The sequence below is a fragment of the Fukomys damarensis genome, unplaced genomic scaffold, assembly GCF_012274545.1.
Source record: "Fukomys damarensis isolate Sample0158 unplaced genomic scaffold, DMR_v1.0_HiC HiC_scaffold_18, whole genome shotgun sequence".
Classification (NCBI taxonomy): Eukaryota; Metazoa; Chordata; class Mammalia; order Rodentia; family Bathyergidae; genus Fukomys; species Fukomys damarensis.
In genome coordinates, this window is record NW_022900930.1 from 50,362,904 (window position 1) to 50,390,263 (window position 27,360).

Consider the following 27,360-nt stretch of genomic DNA (forward strand, 5'->3'; position numbering starts at 1 on the left):
ACAATCTCTTATTCAAAGGTGTCAAGTGTAATTTGATGTTATTATTCATTTGCAAACATCATCATTATTGGAATTTTTAGTCATTTTTAATGGGTCCGTTTTACCCTATGAAATCTTTGCGTATGTTACCATCGTAGTGTTCCTGGGTGTTGTACTATGGCTGTTGTGTGGAAGGAATATATTTCTGACTTCGGCAGCACGGAAGTTGCTTTGTAGGTGAACAGGGAGGTGCTGGGTCCCAGGGAGAGCTGTCCGTACTCCAGGCAGTGGCCACCCTTCCCACTCGGGATCCGGAGCTCTCTCTCCCATTTCTGGAAGAATATGGCTCCGGCGATGCCCCTGTCACCACCTCTCCTCTCATGTCCTCCTACTGAATCTGTGAGCCTAAAACGAGCCCCTCTTCCTTAACACTGCATCACCCACCCTTCAGCTGTTGCCTTGTTTTGCTGAGATCTTCAGTGAAAACCCCTGACGTGGGTGTGTACCAGCCCCCACTCCCTCTTGGCCTCCTTGCCCTTCATGCTACACAGATCTCATTTCGGCCAGTGGCATCACAGTGCACTTCTTATAACATCACACAGCTCCCCGCACCCATTGTGACCCCACAGTCATGTGTTCTGGGTGCCTGCTCTCAGAAGCCCCTGCCTCAGGAGGGAGCACTCAGCCTGTGCACAGTGGAGGAACAACCACACGGTGAGCTTTTCCCAGAGACTTTGTACTGGAGGCAGCTGAGGGGCTCTCTTCACTGTACCCGCCAAGGAGACAGGAATGTGGATGAAGGTTTGTGTGTGTCTTTTCACTGTCAGCAGTATCATCAGTTGCTTCTGTCTGAATGTTTGTTTCCTGCCTGAAATTCACATGGAAGCACAAATGCTAATCACGGTACTAAAGGGTGGGGTTTAAGGAAGTGATTCTTGAATGGAACAGTGCCTTTGTACAGAAGGCACGTTGGCTATTTCTACCCTGTGAGGACACAGGAGGAGCCGTCTCTATGAAAACAGGTGACCACTGGAAGCCAGATCAGCTGGTTTCTTGATCATGGTTTCCCCAGTTTCCTTACCTGTGTTCAGTGGATTTTCTGTTCCTTGTATATTATTCACTCTAAGGAACTTTGTGCTAGCAGCCTGAATGAACCAAAATACTAGGATTATCTTCATAATTGTTATAAATTTAGTGTTTCTAAGATAGGAGATATAAAACCCTCAAAGCTTCTATAATGAACTGAATATGACTCATTTTTTTTATGTAAACACTTGACTTTTAGTTTCCAGATCTGTCGGGGCCCAGTCATGGCCCACTGGAGTTTGACATTTGGAAAATAACTTCTTCTTGTATAATTAAGGCATCAGCATTTGCTACTCTTCAAGGAAACTGTTTGTTAAGCTTGTTTTGATTCTTTGACCCTGACATAAGAGGAAACTCGTTAGCCGAAGATCTGATGTTATCTGTAAGAGTCAGGAACTCACCCTGACATAACAGGAAGCTCGTTAGCCGAAGATCTGATGTTATCAGTAAGAGTCAGGAAATCCGGTCTTTGAAAAACAATGACTTGGTGTTTTTTGTTGTTGTGTGCCCTTAAAAGCTTCCTGTTGCTGTGAACCTATAAAAGGAGCTGTTTCTGCGAAATAAACCAGACTTCTCTTCGTCTCCGCTCTGGTTTGAGTGTTCTTTCCTTTCTCAATCCTCACTCCCCGACTCAGGCATGTTCGTGTTGTGACAGCTGGACCGCCACACAGATCACTAAACTAAATACATTTCTCCTGATGGAGAGGTCTTAGTGGAGAAGTTTTTATGCCTAAGTCACTTCTGGGCCAGGAGAAAATGTCAAAAGTGAGCTTAGTTCATATACTGGGCACACGCTGTTGTTCCCAAGGCGAAGGTGGAGGAGTTTTGCATTGTGAGGTCTGTGAAGGAGTAACGAGTGGGTGCAGGTGATCAGAGGCATAGTGCAGGTTAGTGGGTCCTCTCCGGGACCCCCAGAAGCCCAGTAGCAGTTGGGCTGCAATATTAAAGAAGTCTTTATTGATACTTCAACTTTGTTCAAAAAATAATTTGAATTTATCCTGGTGTCTTTAAGGTTTAATAAAGACACAATGAGTTGATTTTGTTGTGACCAGAAAAGCCTTCTTGAGGTCCCGGTCCCCCTTGGGATTGCAAATTATGTGTGATAATTCTGTAAGTGTTATGAACGGAATATGATTGGCATCAGCTACCTCATGGGGAACTTGTATGAACTAAAACAGCATCTTCAGTACTCTGGGGTATAACAAGTATTTAAGAACATCTTCTCACTAGAGTGATAAGAAGAGTATTATTACTTCATGAAATTATGCCAACTTATCAAGGTGTAATACTTAGTAACTAAAATTCAATTTGGATTTTTGAGTATCGCTAAACACTTATTCTAAGACCAACTGTTTTCCACAACAAAAATCTCCACACCTTCCATACAAATGTCTAATTTCATGAATTTAAAAAGGAGAATTTAGATTTATTTCCTTTCAAATTTTCACGCTTCAAAGGATGAAGGACACGAACACCCTGTGTAATTTCGTGGACCCATTAATTAAAAAGCCCCTGCCAGTGTTTGGGTTGTAGGTCCTGGAGGTGATACTAGATACAGCAGGACCTTTTGCGGGAAGTGCTTCTGGTCAGCCATGGAAACCTGCTTAACCTATTTTCTGATAGCAAGAAAGGAGGTTGGCAAAATAATCATCTCCAGTGAACACAGGAGGAGCTGTGGCTATAAAATGTTATCTGTACAATTGGTGAGTGGTAAACCAAAGACTGAACTACGTTCTGGTGTCTCTGACTCCAGAGCTTTTTTAACTGTTAGCTTTCCCTCTGTCTCTCTACTTCAGACACTGTGATTTGTTTGATCTCTGAATATCAGCCACAATCTACTTTTGACTTGAGAGTTCCATTGGTTTCTCAAGACCAGGGACCAACTTTAGATGGAAAGGCCTGGGTCCCTGAGTTCCCTCCTCCCTATCGCTCCAATGTCTTTCTTCCTTTTATCCTTCCTTCTTGTCTTAGTCCCTTCAAGACAAAATACCATCAACGGGGCAATCTGTAAAAGCAGAAGTGTATTTCTCAGACTCCTAGAGTTCGTGAATTCCAAGATCAGATCATCTGTTGAGAGCTTTCTGCTCGTAGATGATGCCTTCTTGGTGTCTCCTCATATGGCAGAAGGAATGAATGAGCATCTTTGGCTCTTTCCTAAGGCCACTGACCCCATTCTTGCGGGCTCTTACTAGATCATCTCATTCCATCCAAAGCCCTCAGCTCCTAAGGCCATCACCCTGGGGATTCATGTTACAACACATAAACTCTGGAGATGCACAGATGTTCAGATCCTAACCCTTCCTTTCTTCCTTCTCCACGGGCCATTTATTCATCCATTTGCTGAGTCCCTCATAAAATGTACTCAGCTTTCAAACCATGTATTTTAGTACATTCTCTATACCAGCTACTATTCAGGGTGTTGTGTGTGAGAGAGAATAAAACAGGGCTTGTTATTTTAGAAATTCACATCATAGTGAAGGAGGGAGACAGAATTTAGGGGGAAAATGCAAAACAGAAGAAGAAGGAGAAGAGAGGAAGAGAAAAGTCAGTAGGTTATTCTAGGCACTCTGCTGTTTATCTCTTTTTACTGCAAGACAGTATTGCTACAACAAGGCTACTAAGAAACTCCCCACTCACTGATGCCTGGGGTCTGTGCAAGGACCTCCTCACCATCAGAGCTTCCCTTGCCCGTGGTAGAGTCCATCCTTTAATTGGGCAGCAAAAGAGTAATTGAGAGTGAATAAGGAGAGAAGGTAATTTCCATGTACAAACCCGCCTCTCCTTTTATAGATCCTAATAAGGGAGGGTTTATTTTATTTATTTTGTATTTTTTAAAGGAAAGCTGAAAACATAAGGAGGATGGGTGAATGAAATGGGGATTCACAAATAACATTCTTTTGTAAAGTTTTCAAAAATATTACTCAAAGTAAAAATCCAACTCTGTAAAGTTCTTCATTTTTCACAGGAAGAAACTTGGATCTATTGTAATCCCAGTTTCAATCATTAGACATTCTCAGGCCCTAAGCTGAGTATCAGTCCTCCGAATATAAGCTTTCCTCATCAGCTGAGCTGTGCAATCTCTTCCAGATTCCTGTGGCCCCTGTGCACTGAAGATCAAGCCAGCCTCACACACTTCCGGGCCCTCCTACATCCCTGAGACTCACTGCCATCATGAGGCTGCTCTCCCTTCTCTTTGTTCTTCTGGTTTGCCTTATCCAGACAGCATCAGGTGAGCTGCAAATCCCCAGCACACCACGTCGGTGCACAATCCACTGAGGCACCACAGTACGTAAGAGAACAAGACCAGGGCTGGGGAGGCACAGCACTTCACAGACGAGGAAAGAAATGCTTAGAGAAAAAGACTTTCCCGAGATTATCTCCGATGAGTTGTAACAGATTGCTGACATAGTTTCTCAATGTAGTCTATTACATTTACAGCTGGCCCCACAGATCACATAGCATTTCCATGTGAATCAAAACAGCAACTAAAGAGTAGTAATTATAGCAAATGTTGGCCTCCTTTTACTTACTAAAATCGGACTTTGAATGTGCTATCCCACATGTCCTCCTCCCGGTGGTGTAGTATACAGATGCCTCACATGTGAGACTTAGAAATGGGAAAACAGGTTCCAAGCCTCACAGATTAAACGTAATGAATTCCAGACGTAAGCATTTGTTGAATTAGAACAGCAGACAATGTTCTTACTAAATACCCAACAACTCCTGAAAATAAATGTACTCATTATGTTTTACATAAACAGTGAGTACTTTTCTGTGTATGACTCAGACAATATTTGGCACATGTGTATTCTACAAGATTATTAATGTTTTGTTGTAATTCAAGTTTAAGAAGTCCCGATTTCACCTGATGACTTTACATATGTTGGCTCCGGCTCTGCAGCACTATAGTGAAAGCAGTATTCAAAACTCAGCATTTGGAAAAGGCCATCGATTTCTGGTCAGTGATGTAAATGCATCAAGGCCACAAGGATTCTCTGCTCTCTGGGGCTGATCATACCCAGCTAATGAGGCCCCTGCGGCCATGGGTGTTGCTGGTCCCTGCAAAGGAAAGACCTCGGAGGAATCTCACGCTGGCAGTTAGGGGCATATTTCCACTCTGAAAGGACATGCCACCTCTGTTCAAAATTCATTACCAAGCAGCATCATGGCTGTCCCCAATTAAGGATCAGAAGAGAATGCTATTGGGTATAAATAAAGAAAGCATAAAGTGAGGCGTGTATATGTCCAGCACTCTGATGTGATCGATGATAGATTTGGTTAGATGGGGTGGAGCACAGGCGCAGACTGAGAGATTACTTACTGGAAAGTTGTGGATGTAAATACCGACTGGGCATACACCTACGGGTCTGTATTTATCCTTCCCTTTCTATGAAAACAATCTGCTCCCCCACGGCACTAGTTATGGTGGCAGGAATCGGAGGCCAAGTCCCCAGTTCCTGCCTGAGCACGCTGTGCATTGAGAAGCCACCGACTCGATGGAGACCTCTCATTTTCCTGCCTTCCTGCTGTGCTCTGCCATCTCTTCTCCGGCTCTTTGGACCACAGAGATGACTCAGGTTCTCTCCACTCTCCGCTGCTCTCAAAACAAAAGGGCTCTAGTCGCCTTCCACATCACCTATCGTTCCCTTCCCAGACTCCCTCACCAGAGCACCAGTGCCTGTTGTGGGCCACGACTTCGACATTTAGGGCCTCACAGCTTGTGAGACCACACACCGCACAGAGTAAGGGAGACCCGGTGTTCACAGTCAGATCAGCCCTCTGGTTAGTCACTCGCCGAGATTTATCACCTAATTTGTGCTGCACACTTGTGAGGTTTGCTCTTTAAAGGAGGAGGAAGGCACTTTAGGAAACTTTCTGACGAACACGGGAGCGGAAGTGAAATACAATTCTAATCTTGTGACGCAGTCGAACTGAGTGCTTTCTCTGAGTCAGAGTTTCTTCATCGGAAAAGGAAGGAGCCTGTGTCACAGTGGCCCACGAATTTTCCTCGTAAAGAATCAGACCATAAGGACTCTGCCGTAACAGCCCGTGTCTGCGTTTAGCTCTAGAGCAGCGATGGATAATGTGTACATGTGTGAGAGTGGCTTTCTTCCTACTAAATTTTATTGAGGGACACTAAAATTTAAATTTCATATCATTTTAATATATCACCAGTATTATTCTTCTGAATATTTTTTTCAAACATTTACCAGTGTGAAAGCCACTCTAATTTCCCAGGTCATACTCAAGTTGGTGGCTTCTTCTGGCCCTCTCGGCATTGGTTTGCCCACCCCTGCTAACCTAGGTAAATTCTATATTTGGTTGAACAAGAGTTTAAATCTTTGCTGTCTCTCTCTGCAGGGTACAGAAGAAATGACATCTACCTTGAGTGTGGGAAAATGGGTGGTGCCTGCAAGCACCAAAAAACCCACGGCTGCTCCATCCTGCCTGCGGAGTGTAAGAGTCGCCACAAACACTGCTGCAGACTGTAACTGTAGCACCCAGGCCCTGAGGGTGACGGTTTCAAGGAGCTCAGCTCCCCCGACTCCTGCTTAATAAAGGCAGCTCCACTGCTCCCCTGTGCACCCTGCATGGTCTTGCTGAGGGGGAGCCTGAGTGACAGGCCACCGGGCTACACAGGGGAGCGGAGGGATCGATTTGGACAGGGACAGCCTTTCTCTTCATCTCACTGTGAGTGGCTGCTCTCCAAGACCTCTGCAAGTTACATCATGTGGGTGTCTTTGAATCTGATTTGTGGTAAAAGTTCTGTGACATACATGTGTGTGTGCATGCGTGTTGGACATGCACAGAAAGAGTCCAGCAAATTTTAATCTCACTTCTCTGTGTTGTGCCCTGTGCTACTCAGTCATGAACTGCTGTCACCGAGCCCACAACCCACAGAATCAAAACTCAGAGATTATCGAAACCAACCCTGATTACCACGTCTTAGCAGACAGTGATTATTTTCTTCTCCCCAAAGATGCCTTTCCAAATGGCAAATTGTTTTGGAACCATCTCTTTAGGACCCAAGGAACCCTTGTCCACACAGCTGAGATTTGAATTTTACAAATGGGAGCTTTTCAGAGGAAAAGAAGTGGCTGAGCCACAGCATCGAGGTGCGATCATTACAAATGATACTGACAGTCTAAGGGTGTGCTCAGAACACAGTTGAAAGGCTTAAATTAAAAAAAAAAATTAGAAAAAAGGACACATTGTCACTAATCCCCCTAAAATGCCCTCTTATCCAGCCATTCTTTCCATTGTCTGAAGCAATTCTGGAAGCCCTCGTCTGTGGATGTTTGTGCTGTCATGGCTGCTTCAGTGTTCTGAATTGATTAAAAATATTTACCATTCGGCCAGGGATTTAGCTCAGTGGTGCCACCACCTACCTCGCAAGCACACAGTCCTGAGTTCAATCCCTGGTGCAACAACAAAAAAATTACCATTTCTGGTCATTTTTGCTTTGCAGAACTCAAATTGTTACTGTCCATTTAGGTTCCTACATTTAGATTTATGTACATACACTTCATTTACTTGCCACTGATCAAATCAAAGGAGGATATGTATTTTGGTAAAAAGGGTTTATTCAAACTTATCTTCAAGGAGATGGAGGGGTTCGTTGGCCTCGTATCACCACCTCACTGAGTACTTTTGATTATTTATAACTTCAAACTAATCATGAGAAACATATCAGAGATACGGAAATTGAGGCATATTCTACAAGTCTCAATAGTATTGCAGCAGGTTAGTTATTAAACCTGTGAGTAAGCAATGAGGACAGCCTAAAGAAAGAGTTGGATGAAAGAAAGTAATGTACACCAAGTAAAGTTAACTCAAGCAGCTAGTTAAGCTTGGAAATGTGAAAACAAACACAACAAAAGATAAAAGGTTAGGATAAGTACGGAGAGACAGGACCCTTCCTCCCAGGATGAAAGGTTCTTATGAGTATGCTAAGTTAGTTGACAGCCCCTCCCTACCTCTGGACTTGACTTGGAGAACATTAGAAATACAAAATAATCAGTATCCTTTGAGTTCCCTTTCTTTGAAAGGATACCCTGCACACGCTCCTTGCTCTGCATATTCAGATAGACAGGACAAAGGACACAATCCAGACCACCATTAGGAATCTGGTCCTAGATATTCAAAACCCAGGAGCTATTCTTATTATATTAATAAATACTCTTTTAACTTCCTCCTTTTGGTTTGTGTTTTCATTCTTTGAGTTCATGAAAGTACAAGCTCAGTTTTTACAGAATTAACTGTTTCATTATTATATGAAACTGCCAAGTTCTGAAAAGCACGTATAACCTGAGAGCTTTTCCAAAGCCAAGAAAGTAAAGATAAATGATGACTGATATTGAACTGGTATCCTAGATGAGATCTTATAGTAGAAAAGGATAGTAGGAAAAACTAATGAAATCCAAATGTCAACCAAGTTTGGTTAATAATATAGCAACATTAGTTCATTAGCTAGGACAAATGATGATGATAATGCAATATTTCACTATTATAGTATAATAATTAAATGCTGCAGAATATATGGGAACTGTGTATTATACTTGCAACTTTTCTGAAAATGAGCATTTAAATTGACGTGTAGGTTTGTTTAAATGTTGCAAAGGTGGTTATATGTATGGCCCTGAAGGCACAGAAAGTAAAGCAATTTGACTGCCTGCAAAAATGAAAGCTGATCAAAAGGAAGAAAAATCACCTGTGTTGAGAGGCCCAGGGAGGCAGAGGGATGTGAGGGACTTACAAACTCAGGGGGGTGGGCTGGGAGCAGGGGAAGGAGTGCAGGTCTGAATAAGGAGAAGCTTATCAGGAAATCTCCAAGCCCCTTGCACAGAGGCCCAGGTGGGGGTTTGCTTTTGGAAAGGGCTGATCCAGAAAGGCTGCGGATCTGGAACTCACAGCCAAGTGAGGGTGACCCAGTGGCTCTGACCTGAAACAGGTAAACGAAATGGAAATTTGAGAAGTTTAAGGTGAAGTCAGTGGCATCCACTTCTCCAAACTCATCACTGGTGGAGAGTCCTGTGCCCCTGTGGTTGTGCTGAGTCCAAGCAATGGGCAACTTCTTTGGCTGCCCTCATCAAGCAGCACAGCTCTTGCAACGGTCCTGCTAGTGTTCTCAGTGATTCTCCAGTCACTTAGGGCAGCCTTGGTGAAACCTGTGGACTCACCCAGTCTCACATGAACAATGCAGCGCTCACTAAGGAACTGGACCTGGCATTGGAATGGGGTCCTCTCTCTAAGTTTTCACAGCTACAAATACCTTGAACACCCAGATCTTAGTTTTCCTTGCTAATGAATCTGTCTTGATAGTGCAGGCGTCTAGTGGGTAACTGCCTTTCTCAAGACATAACTTGTCAACCTCTCATGCACCTGTGTGCATGGCTAGCCAAGACCTCACAGACCAGAGTTTCTGCCAGTGAGTGTTATTTACCTGCACATGAAAGTACTGAAGGTTTACTAGTATAAATGAAAGAAAGTTGTTTCTGAATACCTTCTAAGAGAGTCATAAACAGAAAGAAACATTGGGTCAGGCTAAATACATGAGTATACATTACCTAATCAGTGGCGCTGAGTTACTCTGCCAGGGCTGGCTTTAATAAATACTCAGTTGCCTTAAATTTGAGGTCAGTGAAGTGATAAACAGAGTTGTAAAGCCAGAACACCCCACAATATGTCTTACAGGAAGGAATTAAAAGCAAGGAGAGCTAAAAATGTTGACATTCATTCATTTAAAGTGACTCAGAGGGCTGGGGATTTAGCTCAGTGATTCCAGTGGCTGCTCCGCAAGTGCAAGGACCCAAGTTCAATCCTCAGTACCAAAAAATAAAATAAATAAATAAATAAATAAATAAATAAATAAATAAATAAAAACGTGACTCAGAGATACATTCTCCTAGAGGGCTCTGCCGTCCCCAAAGCTCTAGGAAATTCATCAGACAGGGGAGCAGTGTGTACAGTCCTGTCCTACCTGCTTTCATAACATGGGATGGGTAGGGAAAGTTCCTCCTGTTGGAATCAGCCCACTGAGCAGGTAGATTATCAGAGGGCAGACCAATGTATTATTTAATGCTCTAGGTTTAAGTTAGGTATCATTGCTGCACTAGACAACAGAGTTGCCATTGTAAATAGAATGGTTTTCATCCCAGGAATCTTTGGCAATTTTGAGTTGATGGTGGTGCTGATGCTTCCAGTTGTGCCCTCACCTGCTGGCTGAATTTCACTTGCTCTCCCCTTGGCATCCCGGGCGTCACTGACTTTAGGCATTACCCACCCCTGACTTGGACTCTGCAGGGTCTCCTTGGCTCTGGCCATGTCCACCCTTGAAAGCTGGTGCTCCCCTGTCTCTGTCCCCTCTATTCTCCCTCCATCTGGTCCAGTGTTCTCATGGCTAAGGAGGCTTTACCTACCACGCAGAGTGAGCAGCCATGTCTGGCAAGTCACTGCCTCCAGCTTTGATCTCCCCTGAAAAACCTGGACCAGAAGTCTTGGACCATTTATCATCCAATGAGCCAAAAGTAGAAATCTTCCTCCCCTGATTTTCCACATCCAAAGACTGACCCTATCTGCTTCCATCTCCTGAATGTCTTATAGCTAACTAACCTCCCTGCCATGTTTGTGTCACTATCCTGACCCGTACATTGCAACTCCTGACACTTACATATGTGCTTCTCGTCTCTCTACCTGATAGTCCTGCTTCCTACTTCTAGTACGAGTTCCTCCGTGTTTCTGCTCACAAGGCAAATTGAAACATCTTGAGATTCTAAAGTCCCCACCTTTTGGTTCTCATTCCCCAGATTTCCTCACAACCATGATCCAGCTTCCAGATCGCCCCTAATATTATGGGAGGGATACTTCCGACATAAAGACCTTGCTTATTTTTCCTACACCTTGGAATATATTTATACCATATCTACCTTTCCTGGATAATTCCTCCTTATTTTTAAGCCTTTGCTCAGATGTGGCTCTTAGATATGTGGACACCACCAGCCTGGATAGGGTTTTCACATCTGTAAGCTTCTTAGTAAAGTAACCATTAGCACCCCCCGCCACAAGCATTCAATAGATGCTGAACAAATGACTAAGTCAATGAATGAAGCAAATGACACTTCTCAGCTTTTAATATAATTCAAGGTAGATCTACGGAGCATGAGTTCTTCAGATCAAGGTATTCTCAAACAGCAGAAGCTTCTGCCAGGGCAGACCCCTGGCATGCGAAAAACACAGTTTTTTTTCCTCCTCAGGCACACACTGATAAATGAGTCACAATAATAAGTCATGTTGTGAAGTTCATCACCATAACCTGTGGAGAGAATGAAAAGTACTTGTTTTATGCAGACGGGCGCAAGCTTGCTGTGCAGAAAGAGGCTCTCATTGGCCTTGTCAAGGTCATGTCCACTGTGCATGGGACCAACAAGTCTGCTTCATCCCAACCACGAACCTCAGCACTATTTTAACTTCTTCAGGCAGCCCTGGTCAACCTACATAACCCCAGAAACATGGTTGGATCTGTGCTTTTAGCAGACATTTCACACACTTGCCTACCATAAGGTCCTATATCCCCATCTTCAGTCCTAGTGAGGTGCCGATGAGCAGCCTCCTGTGCCCGGAGGTTAGCATGATTCCTCTAGTGTTTCCAGCAGACCTGACATCTGGGCCGTCTTTCGCTGGGGACTGTGCACATGGACCTAAGTGCTACAACCAGATTCCTTTTTATGAGAACTCCTGGAAGTTCTTCCTTATGCTCAAAAGAGAGGCAGAGAAGGACAGAGGGAGGAAAGAAGAGAGGAAAAGAGAGGGTGAGGGAGAGGAGAGGGGCGGGAGGAGGAGGAGAAAAGGAAAGGAGGAGAAAGAAAGGGGAGAGGAAGGAGAGAAAAGGAAGAGGAGAAGGGGAAGGGGAAGAGAGAGGAGAGGAGAAGGAAGAGAGAAGAGAAGGAGGAAGAGGAAGAAGGAGGAAGCAGGAGAGGACAGAGGGAAAGAGGAGAGCTAATTTCACCTACTTGACCAGAAGTTACGTCACTGAGGAGGCTACGTTGGCATCACTGCTCTGAGCAATGCAGCCAAGCCACTGCTCAAGCCCAGTGGCCACTGTCCCAGCTCCCGCTCACCAAGAGGGCAGAAGGACCATGCCAAGGAAGCTCACGGCTTCACTCAGCACCCGGGTCCTCAGCTCAGCGTGAGCTCTGGAGGCTCAAGAACCCCTGAGCAGAGAGACGTAGACTGTGAAGACTTAATGATATGAGTTTACCCATAAGATCTAACACTGGAGGAAAAGAGTAAAGAAACAGGAGGAGTGAGATGGGAGTGTGATCTCTGTGTTTCTCAGAGATCTGAAAAGCCAAGTAGTCAAAGTGCTCTGATGTGCTCTGCGCTCTGCTGTGGCCCTAAGACCAGCCTTGAGATGCAAGAGACAAAGACCGGGCAGGAAGCCACACCTCAGTACTCCTCTATCGTATCATTCAAGATATGGAGCAGAATACGTCTCCGTGTTTCCTTCAAAATACAAGGGCTCCAAATATGTTAACGCCTCCTAAAATCCCTCCTTTCCTGACTTTACACACAGTCCTTAAACATAACGCCTATAGAAGGAGGCAAGCAATAAACTTCCGAGATTGCCATCAGCTCAATGACACATCAGTGAAACAGAGAGCAGGTCTGCAAGGGACCAGAAGATTGGTCAAAGAGGCCCGTTTCCCCCGCTTCTTCCCTCCGAGGTCTCAGCATTTCTTCACAGCGCCTCCCATGAAGCAAGCTGGAACACACACGTTCCAGGGAGCATTTGAGACTGCCTCTGATTCCCTCCATCCTCTTCTGGTTCTTAGTAACCAGGAATATCCATTTGAAAAGATAACAGGTTGGAGAAAGACCATAGATGTGAAAGGGAGGTGCAAGTCGAGCTTACCTGGCATGGTTTGGGAGATGAAGAAGACAACTGAGATGACAAGGAAAAATAATTTCATGGTGTCAGTTTTGTGGAGATGCTCTGGAACTTCCTGGACCAAAGGCAACAGGGGCACAACAGTGTTGATAACAAAATAGAGCTTCTCTTTCACAGGTTTGATCGGCATGTATGAAGGTGGAATAGAATGGCTGCTTGTGATCAGAATATTAAGACAGGTACGTAATGAACAATGGATGCCCAGAGAATAAATAAGAGCATTGCTTAACAACATTTAATGCACATTTGGAGAGATTTCTTCTGTTAGCTCTTAATGGATTAAGACACATACACCTTAGCAGAATGAACATCACTGCCTACCTCTCACGAACTTCCCTCCGAGGGCTCTCCTCTCAAGTGATCTGCAGATAGTTGCTCTGGTCTCTGGAGGTATCTGAGATCATCCCCACCCGGCTGCCTTTGCATCTCCTGGCCATTTGTTCCCAGGAGGAGGACTGGTTTCACCTACACCAACCAATCAAAGTTGGCAAGTGCTCCTGGGAGGACCCACTGATCCCACTCAGATAACAGTGGTGTCCCATGACCCACAGAACCTCATGCCCCTGGCTCTTGTGTTGTGAAGCAGAGCCCTGAGGTAAGTAAAAGCCCAGGGACTTTCCTCCTTAATTTCCTAGGATTTCCAGTAAAAACTGTCTCAAGAAGAGGCTGACTCAAGGATTCTTGTGCTGTTCCATCTTGTCCTTAAAAAGTGACTAATTACCAATCATCCTTTCTTTAGGACAAACCATGAAGATGTTCACGTGAAAACGCAGCGTTCTTACATCCAGAAACAATTGCGTGTATCTTGTCAAAGTACTGATATTATCCTTGAATTAAGAGGGAAATGCATGGGGAGCTATTGACTACAGTGACAACTATCATACATGGTAAATTAAATCTACAATCAGGAATCTGGCTCCAGATCCTGGGTTTTTCCTTACTATCAGCTATTTTACTCATCTGTTTTCATAAGGATTGGCTACTTAAAATCTTTGTACAATTGAAAAGAATGATAGGTTAACTGATAGTTACATTTGTGATGTGATAATTAAGAAATTGAGTTTAAAAATATAGATTTTTAGTATGCTAGCTACTTGGTTTTAAAATTTACAGTACAAAGAAGATATCCAAGTGAGGTAAACAAGAATACAATACAGAAACATACTATCTGTAATTACAAGTAATAATGACGTTGAGGCTCAAAACATGAGATATTGTCACAAAAATAGAAAAACGTGCTTAAAAGAGAAAGGAGAAACCATGAAGAGATGCATGTGGACCCTGATGTTGAGTTGACAGTAAAGATGGCCTCTCCAGTGCTGCAGAGGGAGGACAGTAGTGTTTATCCAATGCATCAGGCAGGGTTTCCTGACTACATCTAGAGAAAAATGATCTATATTCCAAGTAGTAGATGAAAAACAGATTTTGACCTTTTGTTCCATTATGTTATTCAGATTTTGAATGTTTTGAAAATATACTTCTATAATAAAAATTAAGAGAACTACTATGTATTATTAAAATAAATAAAATGCCATGGAAATTAAAAGATTGAATCCAAAGACAAATATAAGAATCCAGCTATCTTTCAATAATAAATCAATGAAGGGACTTACAAGAAGGAAAACCAACACTATTCTGAAAAAATTTACTTTTTGAAAATACAGTTGTTTTGTGAAGACATTTATATAAAACTAAAATAGATGTGTTATTATTTTATATAACATAATCCAACAGTTTAATTTCATAATTTTAGTTTTAACTTTAAATTTTATAAAAGTTAACAGATAATACCACTATAAATTAATGTGACTTAAAGTTCTCAATCATTTTTAAACGAATATATTGTTCTGAGAATTCTCAAACAAAAAGTTGGAGAGCCACTATTCCAGAACATACCACTGAATTTTGTCTTTCACGTTCTGCTTGAAGACCCAGTTTTCATTGCCAATCAAACATGCTGTGCCTAGAAAATTTTTCTTCAAAAAGGAAAAATTTTCCCAAGCAAAACAGAGAATTAATCAATGCCAGACCTGGCTTACAATATAGTACTAAAGAGTTTTCCTAAAGTTCAAATGAAAGGAAAACAAATGGCATCATGAAAGTACATGAAGGTATAAAACTCAATGACAAACTAAATATTTTAAAATATAAAATCCTGAAATAACATTGCATTGGTTTCTCTTCCATTCTTTATCTTTTTATTGACATGAGACATTCCTATTCCAACTTTCTATTTCTTATTTCTGTTTTCTGTTTCTGTTCCTGTTCCTCTGTGCTCTAAGTTTGTACAGTAGTCTCCTCAGTTGTCAAGGGATTCTGTCCTTAGCTGTGAAAAAATGTTTAGCTGTAATTAAATTTCTAATTCATAATTGCATTTCTAATTCATAATTGATTTGTTATTAATCAAATATTTTTGATCACTTCATCTCCTCATGGATTTCTCATTTTGGAGACTTCATATTTTAAAAATTTAAACACTTGTAGATAACTGGCTTACATTTTGTACTGTACAATTTTAAGATTTTTGTGGTCTGATGAGATCTACATTTTATTTTGTTGTTCCTACTGACTCTTTTATGGTGATTTATTTCTGCTTGGTAATCTTTGAGTTACGAGTGGTTTTAACCTGTAAAGTTTATATCACAGAGTTAAGAAGGATTCCTTCTTAGGCACCCACAGGGCCTTCCCACCTTCAGGTTACACTGATTAGCTTTTTTAACCTCGGGACGTGACTTCCCTACATCTGCATGGTCCGAGGCTAGGGATGGCGAAGGTTTTCAAGCTTTCAGTGATACAAACAGCCCACTGCAGCACGCGTGCCATAGGTTCCCCACCACCATCCTAGGACTTAATCATAGTTGCGGGACTTGCCGTGGTGCTAGTGGCGGCAGTGATTCTTCAGGGGAATCCCTGCTGTGTGCTCGCTCCCTGTTGACCCCTCCAGTCTTGAGGCTTTCCTGTATGTCCAGAAGGCTGCCAAGAAGAAAGGCCCATGCAGAAACCAGGGATTCATGGCCAGAAGCCTGACTGGGTCACCATAGTCCAACAGCCTGTCATCGGTGAAAGCCTCCCAGTGTAAATGCTGCACTTCATTTTAGCGCATTTTTGGTAACAATCTGAGGGACATACAAGTGTACGATAATTTAAAAAGTAGAGAAATCCTGCCCCCAAGTCACCCAGCAAAGAAGTGCTGTGGCCCAAATTAAAGTCTAGTTCTGTCAATTCCAACACTGTGCTTTTCCACACATATTCCACCACTCTGAAGAGTTGGGAAAGCTCGGTCCCAGCTCGGTGCCATGGACATCTTGGGATCCTGGTAAATTGCTCTCTGCTTCTCGGCTGCCTCGCTGTGACATGCACGGGGCTATGAGAAATGAATGAATTATGCAATCAATTTGAAAAATTGAAGAATTGTAAAATATGTGTACAATTGTGTTAGCAATAATATAGCCATAGGGGACATCACATGGATTGTATGTAGTTTTATCTCCTCAAAACATTGGAGCAACTCAGATCAAGATTTTTATGTCTAGTTTTATCTGAAAATCAAAGCACAAATCAAATGCAGAAGAAAATGTAGAAATCATTATCTTCTGGGCTCCCAAAGTAGAATGTGAAACATTTAAAAGCACTGCCAGAGCCCCTTTTCTTCTTCATATTTTTTTATTTCCTACACACAAATGAGCAAATGATGATTCATTTGATTAGAAACACTAAAAGTAGAAGATTCTATGTTTTAGTTCTTAACTTTAATGATGATTTTGAAGCTTCCAGAATTGTTTCATTATTTTTGGAATATTTTAAGACAAAATTAATTTTAAAGCCCTGTATTATTCCAAGAAAACTTTTAGCTTTTATCCAATGGCCTTATTTAAATGAGAAATAAATAAATGAAATGCTCTTATATTTAAGGTGAAAAGATAAGTTCCAGAACAATTTATACTTGGCTGTGTCATAATACTATGTGAACAGCAGAATGGCCATCTGTCTCTGTCTCTCTCCCCCGCCAACTTCATCAAATATAAGAATCAGATAAAGTTCTTGACTAACTTTTTGTAACCCAGGCCTGTTACTGATAATATACCCAGTGAACAAATGGTTGCATGATTGCTTAAGCAAATGCATGGATTGGATATGAGCCATTGTGTAGGCAGACTGCTTTTTATCAGAAATATTTCTCACCAAGACTTACAGCAGTTCACATGCAAAAGTTCACTCAAGGTTACTAGTGGCTGAAGATGCAAACCTGCACATGAGTCACCACGTCTTCCTGAGCTCCACCAAAGGGAAAGCTGAATCCCGTCTTTCCAGGACAACCTCACATCTCCTTGGTATGGACTGCACTAACTCAGCAGATGCATGGACTCGGGGTACAGATGACGGAAAAGTGGCAGCAATTGAGAACTACCAGGCAGTGCAGAAGCAGAGGCCCTTATATCTCTGGGCACTTGTGGCTCTGCCATCCCATTGTCTAAAGACGATGGCCACCCACTGGGGCAGCTCTCTGACGTGGGCAGAGGCCATGCGGTTCTGGGACCCAAAGCAGCTGCCTTATCTGCTCAGTTATACCAGGAAACGGAACACTTGTGCATTCCTCCAAGCTCTGTGGGCTCACCAATAGCCTTAGTGAACGTCTTACTCCTTAGACTATGGAGAGTACTCAAGTCTGCTGTACACAGCTCCCATGAGAATCCTGCTGCATATGGCATATAGTTCCTAGCGCAATTCTAGAAATCTTCATAAGACTCCTAGGCAGAAAGACACATTCGTAAATGTGGAAGCTTGTGTTATGTCGTGAGGGTTCTGGTGAATTCTGGGTGACCTGTGCAGCTTCATGTGTAAAGGTTGTATGCACATGACCTGCTGTGGTTATTTATCTGAATTTTTTATCAAGTTGTACAGTCTCAGCCTGTGGGGCTTGGGGAAACAGCAGTTTTGGTTTTTGATGAAACTAGAAGAATTCAAGATTCAAATTTATAGAAAAAAAACCCCTAAAAATGAGAACTAGAACTTGACAATGGGTACACTCTTATTTTCTACAGAAAAATGTATGTTGGTCAGCCAAAGTTTCATAAAAAATAACTGTAGCAAGCTTGAGTTTCTTTGTAAAGTGACAATTAGCTCATAAAATTTGAGCTGATTATTCACATAAGCTCAACTCAACAATAGTGTCCATGCACATTTTTAAGTATTACACTTTAGTCACACTTTGGTAATACTCAAGAGACCTTATTAGTTCCTTAACAAGAGCCTTAAATTTTTTTATCATGTGGTACTACCTCAGATTAGATCCTTCATGAGCTGTCTACACTAAGAAATCAAGTCAAAGGCTTCCCTAATTATGTCCTTTTTCTGTATAAGAAGTTTAGATTCTTGCTAAATTTATGTAAGCATTCATGTTGTGATGACAGAATATTCAATAAGCATTTCCAGAGAAAAAGATAAAAATTTTATTTTAATTTAGAAAATATTTTATTGTTACCTTATCATAAACAGTTTAAAAGAAAAAGGGCTAAAACATTTAAGAATAAACAATGTTTCCAATACAAAGTCATAAAACTATAGTTATCATCATTACTTCATTCAATCCCATGCAATTAATTTTGTTTGACTTGATATTGTTATCATTTTTATGAATCCACACATTTTCCATTAGAAATCTGAAAATTTTCATCTAGTCCAATAGTGCAGTCTTAAAGTTACCAGAAATGTGCACTTTCCAGTATTTCTCAGGGATCTCTTGCCATTCCTATCAAAAGTGCTCATAAAATCTTTCAGGAAAGCCTAGGGGTGAAATGGGTGTCGGGGTGGGGTGAGGACAGAGGCCTTCCCTTGGCCTGGCTAAGAGTCGATCAGATATCAGCTGTGTCTGACTATGCTTGCCCTGCAGCTTAACATAGCCAGCAAGGCTATTAGTGCAATAGTTCTCTTTCTATAAGAAGAGAAAGCAAAAGTTTGAGATATAATTATTTACCAGATAAAGCAAAATATTATATATATAATCGCTTAGCAGTACCACACTAGTAATCCAAGAAAAGTTTGTTAAAGGAGAAAGAAAACCACACTCTAGCTTTTTATCAGTTCAGAGCTTGTTTTTTAAAAATCACATACATACATCTCGTATTTTAATAATATAACCAGACATAAAATTTACTTTTCACCAATATTCTACAACTTTCCATTCTCATTTGGTTCTAGTGTTACTTTTTTTCTTTTCTGGAATAGCCATTTATCTTGTTTTAGGACATTACTACTCTCTTTTTCTCTTTAATGAAAATGAGTAACATGTATTCTTTAAAAAAATCTTTCAGTTGGTGTAATTTTCATTTATAATTGTTTTCTCTTATTCTTATCATCTAGAGGTTTTTTTTGGTACTAGAGTTTTTAACCATATTTAATAACTACCATTTTAACTTTTGAAACCTTAGTTGCTATCAAAAACTAGGAGGTACAGGATTTCATAATCTTCATAAAACTTACATTTCCTTATAGCACTTTTTTATGTAGCACAGGACACATTTACTAGCAGCTCATATATCTTTAGTTTCTCTTTAATAAGGAGCCAAAAATAGATGAGGCTTAGGTTATATTTAGCAATTTTAGTTTTGGTAGTTTACCTTAGCAGCAAATTATCTCTTATTTAATTTGATTTCATATAATTTTAAAATTTTAAGTCATTAAGAGAATTTGGGAACTTTTCTGGTAGAATTATTAGTACACTGTATACTTCCAGTATATTTCATGTGATAGTTCTAAAGAAAACCCACTTTTTATAAATTCTTATTTATAAATTATTGTCATAAATTAAAAAAATTAAGATTAGCTAATTTTTCTGAAAGTACATTTAAATTGTCAGTGCTTATTTAAGCCAATTAAAAAGACCTTCTATAAATTAAGTCTTATCAATACAGCTCAGACAGAGAGCACGTACGTATATGGCGAATACACATAAGCGCTCAGAGAGACGCAAGCAGACTTGTGACTCCTGCTGTAAAATTTCAGCCACGTGCAGCTCACAGATCTCCCCCTTCCTGCGCCAAAATCTGGACATCCGGAGAGTGGAGCCTGCAGATCCTGCTGGATCGTGAGAAGAAGCCGTCTTCCATGGAGTAACAGGCTAGACGCAGTGTCACCCTGCCCTGACAGTCATTTGAGTGCAGATTTCATTTACTTTGGAGATGTACAAGCTTTACCTTCTCAAGCCACTGTCGTTGGCATTTTCTTTTCTCACTCAGCTCAGTGTAACCATAAGTAACTCAGTCTGGTGCTGGAATTGTGAGCTAGCTTGCAGGGCAGAAGTCAGGCACACGGAGTGGCATTACTGAAAGTCACGGCTCAGGTGGCAAAGCTGACAGCGGGTGAAGCTATAACAATGGAGGAATCAAGTCCCCCCTCCATACCTGGCACTGGAGAAAGCAGTAAGAGCATTTCAGAATGTTGCCTTCTTCTGGCCAAATTCATTTGTTCTTTATGAGTGAAGTGAACTATTTTCACTAATTCCTGGTTATTTCTGAGCTGCTTCTTGCAGCATAGAGCATATGCACTTGCTTACACACTCGTGTGTGTATGTGTGCTCTACATTCACCCCTGGGTGCTCAGGAAACTGGTCTCACAACCATCATATGTATCAAAATTTGAGACTGCTTAGTCCCTTGTATAAATGGGGGCTTGGGCACATAACCTTTGTGCATCTTCCCTTGTACTGTAGTCATGTCTGGCTTACTTGCAATACCTAGTCAATGTAAATGCTCTTTAGCCATTGTACTCTACTGTACATGTTCAGTGCAGGTGCATTTTTTCCTGAATATTTTGTATCTGTGGTCAGTTCCACCTGTGAATGGAGCATTCATGGGTGTGGAAACTGAGGATTCAGCTGGGCGACCCTGTGCACATATTCACGTAATACTCATATACATACATGTGTGTACACATATGTGCACATGTAAACATTTTATAATCCAGCCTGCCACATGCATTCTTCAGCTCTTGCTCAGGTAACAAGCGGCCCCAGTACTTCAACAGATTATTAAAACAAGCTTTTGTTCCTCATCACATTCCTGTACTTTGTCTGCAGCCCTCCTGGGCTCAGTTCAGCTCAGCTTGGCTTGGCTGCATTGTCTTCTTAGCCCAGAATCAAGGATGTAGAAACCACAGCCTGCAAATGGGTTTTCATGGTGGGGTGCAGGAACTGGAAGACAGGGACATCCATGCAAGCTCTGTCAAAGCTTCTTCTCAGATGTACCGTAGTTCACACCAAGTCAGAAGCCACCGTCAGTAATGAACGGCAGTGTCTTTTCCCTTTACTTCATTAGCTTTTATCTACTAAGTATGCAGAAAAATTTCCTTCACATATAGCCGTGTCCAACTTAGCCTCATCGATAATGAATTAAACAGCTATGATGTGCCCTTTGCATGGGGTTAGCTGGGGAAATGTGGCACTACTATGTTATATTCTTGCCAAGAATATTTAATTTGAGCCTGACCAGAATGAAATATTCAGACAAATCTTATTATCAGACATTCCAAATAAAACAGGCTTGTATAGTTTTAAGAAATAAAAAGTGGAAGGTACTATGCTCAGAATAAATCAGACTGGGCCAGGGATTTAGCTCAGTGGTGCTGTCACTTGCCTCACAAGCACAAGGTCCTGAATTCGATCTCTGGTAAAAAAAAAAAAAAAAAAAAAAAAAAAAAAAAAAAAAAAAAAAAAAAAAAAAAAAAAAAAAAAAAAAAAAAAGGAATAAATCAGACCAAGAGACAGAGGAAAGCTTGAGGCATTGACTGATTCCTAGATTCCCTAAGAAGTCAGCATTAAATTGATATGGTAGTTATGTGGTAAATGTTCATTTCATAAGAGTCATGTTGGGGAGAAGTTTCAGGGGGACAATTCCTATTCAAATAATTGCACAAAACACACATAGCTCATGAAGTGAATGTTGCAAAATATTTATACAAAGCAGCAGCCCGGGCTGAGAGGGGAAGCTAGACACAGCAGGCAGGTGGCTCAGGAGAGATAAGCAGGCTTACTCCTTAGTCCTCACCACACTCTCATTGTTCTTTCTCGCCAGAAGGTGGAGCACCACATCTGTGTTTATTCAGTTACTTACAAATGTACCGTGTATGTATCAATATGCACCTGCTGGAAAACATACACGTGGATATCCCAAAATGATTAGATACCTCAATGCAACAACACATCAAGGCCACTCAGATAACATTTTTTAAAAATAAAATGAATACAAAAGAGTTGGTTAGGATGTAGGGAAATTGGGGTCCCTGTGCACCACTGATGTTAATGTACAAAGGTACATCCACCTATCGAAAATAACACGGGGATTCCTGAAAACACTAGACATATAGCACTGCCATATGACCCAGCAATTCTGCTTTTTAGATATTTGCCCAAAAGAAGTGAAAGCAAAGACTAGAATGGAATTTTTGGTACACCCATGTTCCTAACAACATTATTCAAAATAGCCAAGGTATATGATTGTAATCTTTGTAGTTGAATAAAGTTCGGCCATAACAAAAGGGAATCCTTCCACTTGGGACAGCGGGGATAAACCTTGAGGACATTATGCTCAGTGAAATAAGCCAGACACCAAAGGGTTAGTGTTATATGATGCATGTAAAGGAAGTACGCAGAACAGACGGTTCATGGAGACAGAGAGTGGAGAAGAGGTTGCTGGGGGCTAAGAAGAGCGTGCAGTTGGGAATTATCATTGGGCAGTGTGTACAGAGTTTTGCAAGTTAGTTGAGAAAGGTTCTGGAGATGGAGAGTAGAAATGACTGCTCAACAAGATAAATGTCTGTAATGCCACTGCATACCTTGGATAGTCAGAGTGGTAAATTTCACACTGTGTATATTTTAAAACAACAAAAAGTGGAAAAATGAGTCAATGAAAATGAGTAGAAATGTATATGCCAATATAGCCCATCCTGCTTTTAGGGACACCCATGTTGGAGTCCCCACCTTGAGTAAATCAGATGTCTGACTTTTCATTTTCTTTCGCCTCCATGCGTGGCGGTCAACATAATCTCCAGTCAGGCTGGCAACTTGAAATACACTGAGAGTAAACATGGTTCGGTTGGTGATGGTGGTCATCGTCCCTCCATTCTGCCCACATCTTCCCAACCCAGCGCCATGCACACATGGCCACAACCACCTCCAGGTCTGCAGCTTTCAACTTCCCAGCTGCTCCCTCTGTTCTGCCCAATGACTCATTAGCCCAAGACTTAACAATACCTGCATAGCTGTGCTGTGTTTCTCTTTGCTTTGCAGTCCTGAGGACTGAACCCAAGACCTTTATACTGAGATACATTCCCACCCATCTGTGTTGTTTATTTTGTTTTTAATTTTGAGATAGCGTTGCACTAGGGTACATTTACCCAGACGGGGCCCCCACATGAGCACCTCCTGTGTCAGCCTCCAAAGTGCATCACCACTGTAGGTGGCATCACCATGCCTAACTCTGGAGTTTTTAATTCGGTTTGTTCCTTTCCATTGCAATTTTAGAATAGAAAACACGCTTTCTATTTTTATCTCCTGCCTTAATATTTTCCCACTCTTAGGGACATGTTTTCATTTATAAAATGGAGACTTACATAGTTTTGCCTAATATACCTAATTAAAGTTGCTCTTCACATACATGAACAATTTTGATTATTACAACTTTACCCCAAGTATTATAATGATTTAGAGACTGAACTTTGAGATGTCCTTTTCCCTAAAAAAATCCGTCCTCTTGTAAATTTGAGTCCTGACTTAAGCACAAAACTGCTGGGAGCCGGCAACATTTTCTCCTCCTCGCCCTCCTCTAGGTGCCGAGCCTCCAGCTGTGCAGTCTGAAGAACCCCAGATGAAGGAGGCAGTAAAGCTCTCTACACTTTCTAGAAGGGGTCCCCAAAACACAAGGCTGTGCTTATGAGAATACCTGGCTTCTCTGAAGTTACAAGGATGTGGCTACTGCACATCTTCTATGTCCAGAAGGGTAGACATTAGGTAGAAGGGAAATCAATGAGCCAAGCACTTTATTATCAATGAACCAAGAAGACCTAGGGTCTTGACATTCTGTCCTTCAAACTCATGGTCAGCTTACTTGGTGTGTTGGGAAAACTGAAACAGATCATCTCATGTGTTATGCTTTTATTTTTATTTTGCACTATTGAGGATTGAATTCGAGGCCTTAGCAATGAGCTACACCTGCAGTCCCTTTTATTTTACTTAGTGTGAAACAGGGTCTTCTCAGTCACTAATTTTTTGCTAAGGCTGGACTTGAACTTTCAGTCTTCCTGCCTTAGCGCCCCACAGTGCTGGGTTACAGAAGTGCACCACCTTGCCTGGAACCTCTCACTCCTTATAAATACCTCGCCACTCTATCATTCCCATCCCATGGATTCATCCCAACTAGGGGAGTCTTGTTTTGGTGTTAACATAGCTGTATTGGATTGATTATTGTAAATCCACTATACTGCATTTTTCTTTTTCTGTTGAATCCAGTTCTAGTAGGAGGGTTCTCTTCATCTCTCCACTACCAGCCTCCTGGCAGCCACAGGTGGCCGTAATGTAACCGTCTGCTCCAAGCAGCTGCAATAACCCTGAGCAGGAAGCCTCGAGTTTTCTGACAGGCTCCACTAAAGCCTACTGATATCCAATGCCTCTGACAGCTTCTATGCCTGGCTGTTTCAGGGCAGGATGAGCCCTGAGATCAACTGACTGCTCCTTCTGAGAAGAGGAATAGAGGAGCCAAGCAGAGAAGGGAACTATAGTCATGTAGAAAATATAGAAAGGTCAGCCAAATGTAAAGGCAATGTATTCTTTGAGGCTAAGCACACAATGAATACGGACTGAACATTCTTGATCTCTGGTGTGGACAGAGAAGTTGAGAATATCAGCCTGGTACCATTATCCTCATCCATGTGGGCTCTTACTGTTCCTGTCCTCCAGGTGCAAGGGATGTGGGTTTATGTGAGAAAGAAATTTCACTACATGTGCTCTGGCTCAGTCAATTAAATGCCCAGGTTGGGTTAACACAGACAGGCATGAACCAGAGATCTACTGGCTTCCATCTTCTTGAGGACATCCTTATTGTAACCTGGATCTAATAGCACAAACTCTTGGGCTTCTGTGCCAGTAAAAGAGTAAACTGGGATTTTATCATGAACATCTGCCCCAAAGAAACCATGCCAGCAGAGGGAGCTCCTGCATCATCTCTGATGTTTGGAGGACTTCCTCCCTGTAGAGCTTTCCACATGGTTTAGAAGGTAACTGTGTCTTACTCAAGATGCTGCAGATCTATGGGACATAGCAACAGAGTTTTTGTGAAACTAATATTCAACGGGTAAGACTGCAGTAAGTTATTTTAAGCAACTGCCTCTGAAAATTTAAGTGTACATAAGTTTACAGTAAGAAATTATGCAACAGAGATATTTCACAAAATTCTACTTAATAAATTAATAGGTTTAAAAGTAAAACAAAAAGGGATATATGCTAAATAGCTTGATTCAGCCATTCCACAATGTATCTGTATGTCGAAACATATCCTACACCATAGGATATATATTTTTATTTGATGATTTAAACAAAGGAATAAGTTGAAATAAATGAATGAATAAAAAGTAGCAATAATAGCACTATCTAATGAAGACCAAAGGGAATTGAGCAAGGGCAAAGGTCTGCATATTCCAAATTCTGATTCTTTAAGAAAATGGCAAGGATGATGCAGTAAGTGCGCTTCAAGGGAGAGTATTCTGAGGAAGATTGATGGCAATGTGTCTTTTATTGTAATAGATTTTCTTAAAATTTACATTCACCACTATTACAACTTACGTGGATAAAAAATGACTTATAAGCTTTGAAACAATATCAGTTTAATTCTTATAGTTTTTCCCTCTCACTGCCTACCTCTGAGTGGAAACAAATCCCTCCTCAATCAGTCCTAACAGCACAGTGATCTGTGTCTGCTAGGGCGCATCCTTGGCACAAGAGGAGTCGCTGCAGACCCGCCCAGGCTCGGATCAGCCTCTCCTCATTCTGCAGCAGACCGTGAAAGCTCGGCAGGGACCTCTGAAGGGCTCGCATTTGGGGGTCCCCAGCTTCAGGCAGATTCCACCCCGAAGGCTGCATGGTCTTTCAAGCCGGAGGGCCCTGGGGATAGCTGAGAAAAGAGGAAGTGTTCGTGTGAAGCCTTGGGAGCTCAAACTCCCCACTGCGAGGGCAGCCCAGGAGCTCAGGGCTATGGAAACCGACTGTCTCTCCCCTCCTCTTCATGCTAAGCAAGTCATTCAACAGACTTGGATCCCAAATCACCCACTTCATCTGGGGGAGGGGTGGGGCTGGAAGACAAAACTCCCAAGACTTCTAACGTCCGAACACATGACATCTGGCTGTCCGAGGGACCTGCAGAAGGCAGTGCGGCCCTTCTGCCCTCTCCCTGTCCTCCACCCCTCGATGCCAGGGATCCAAGCCAGAATCTCACCAAACCTTTCAAAAGTTTCTGGGGCACAACAGTGACCCTAAGTAGCCACCGAAAGCTTTACTTGCCCACAGCTGTCGATTCAAAGAGAACAGCAGAGCAGGGCCATGAGGGCGCGACGCTTGTATTTACCGGGCAGTACCTGGCAGACAGCAAGGAAGGTGGCGAGCAGAACCCGGAGCCTCATGGCGACCACGGCGGAGGCCTGCGGGCAAAGGCACGGGACAGGTGAGCAAGCGCCTGGCAGGCAGTGCCTTGCCCAGCCCTGCCCAGAGGGACCTCGCCCAGGCCCGGCCTCTGCAACGCCCTGCGTCCTGTCCCCTCTCCAGGGCCGCATGGGGGAAAGTGTCACCACATCACGTGATGATCACATGATGGTGACGTCTCTGCCGAGGCCTGCGCAGGCGCAGGTGCAGGCGCAAGCAGCCCAGACTGTAGGGCCGCAAGGGCAGGCATATCAGAAATCTTTGAAGGGAACTTCCAAAACCGTTTGGGGCTAGTGGTGACCTCTCTAGGTGACCTATGTTAGCGGGAGAAAGCGTTCATATTGGAAAAGAAATGGGATATGATGGTGACGTCTCTGCCGAGGCCTGCGCAGGCGCAGGTGCAGGCGCAAGCAGCCCAGACTGCAGGGCCGCAAGGGCAGGCATATCAGAAATCTTTGAAGGGAACTTCCAAAAACGGTTTGGGGCTAATGGTGACCTCTCTAGGTGACCTATGTTAGCGGGAGAAAGCGTTCATATTGGAAAAAAAAAGGGAGTAAGATATGTATGTGAATATAATTTGAATTTTGTCATTTGTTTTCTGATTTCAAAAATTGTATATTACAAAACTATAAATAATACAGGAATATAATTTAAAAGAAGGTAAAAA

At 42.2% G+C, this 27,360-nt stretch overlaps 1 protein-coding gene across 2 annotated transcripts; it reads left to right on the forward strand.

The window, feature by feature from the left end:
• Window positions 1-616: 616 nt before the first annotated feature.
• LOC104861162 (beta-defensin 33) lies at window positions 617-6,639 on the forward strand. 2 transcript variants are annotated; one of them, XM_010622502.1, is made up of 3 exons: window positions 617-693; window positions 4,153-4,294; window positions 6,427-6,639. In XM_010622502.1, exons 2-3 carry the CDS (start codon window positions 4,237-4,239, stop codon window positions 6,555-6,557), a joined length of 189 nt encoding a protein of 62 aa, XP_010620804.1. In that variant the 5' UTR covers window positions 617-693; window positions 4,153-4,236; the 3' UTR covers window positions 6,558-6,639. The 2 variants fall into 2 exon arrangements, with proteins under 2 accessions (XP_010620804.1, XP_010620796.1); XM_010622494.1 differs by having other exon boundaries at window positions 634-780.
• The last annotated feature ends 20,721 nt before the right edge of the window (window positions 6,640-27,360 follow it).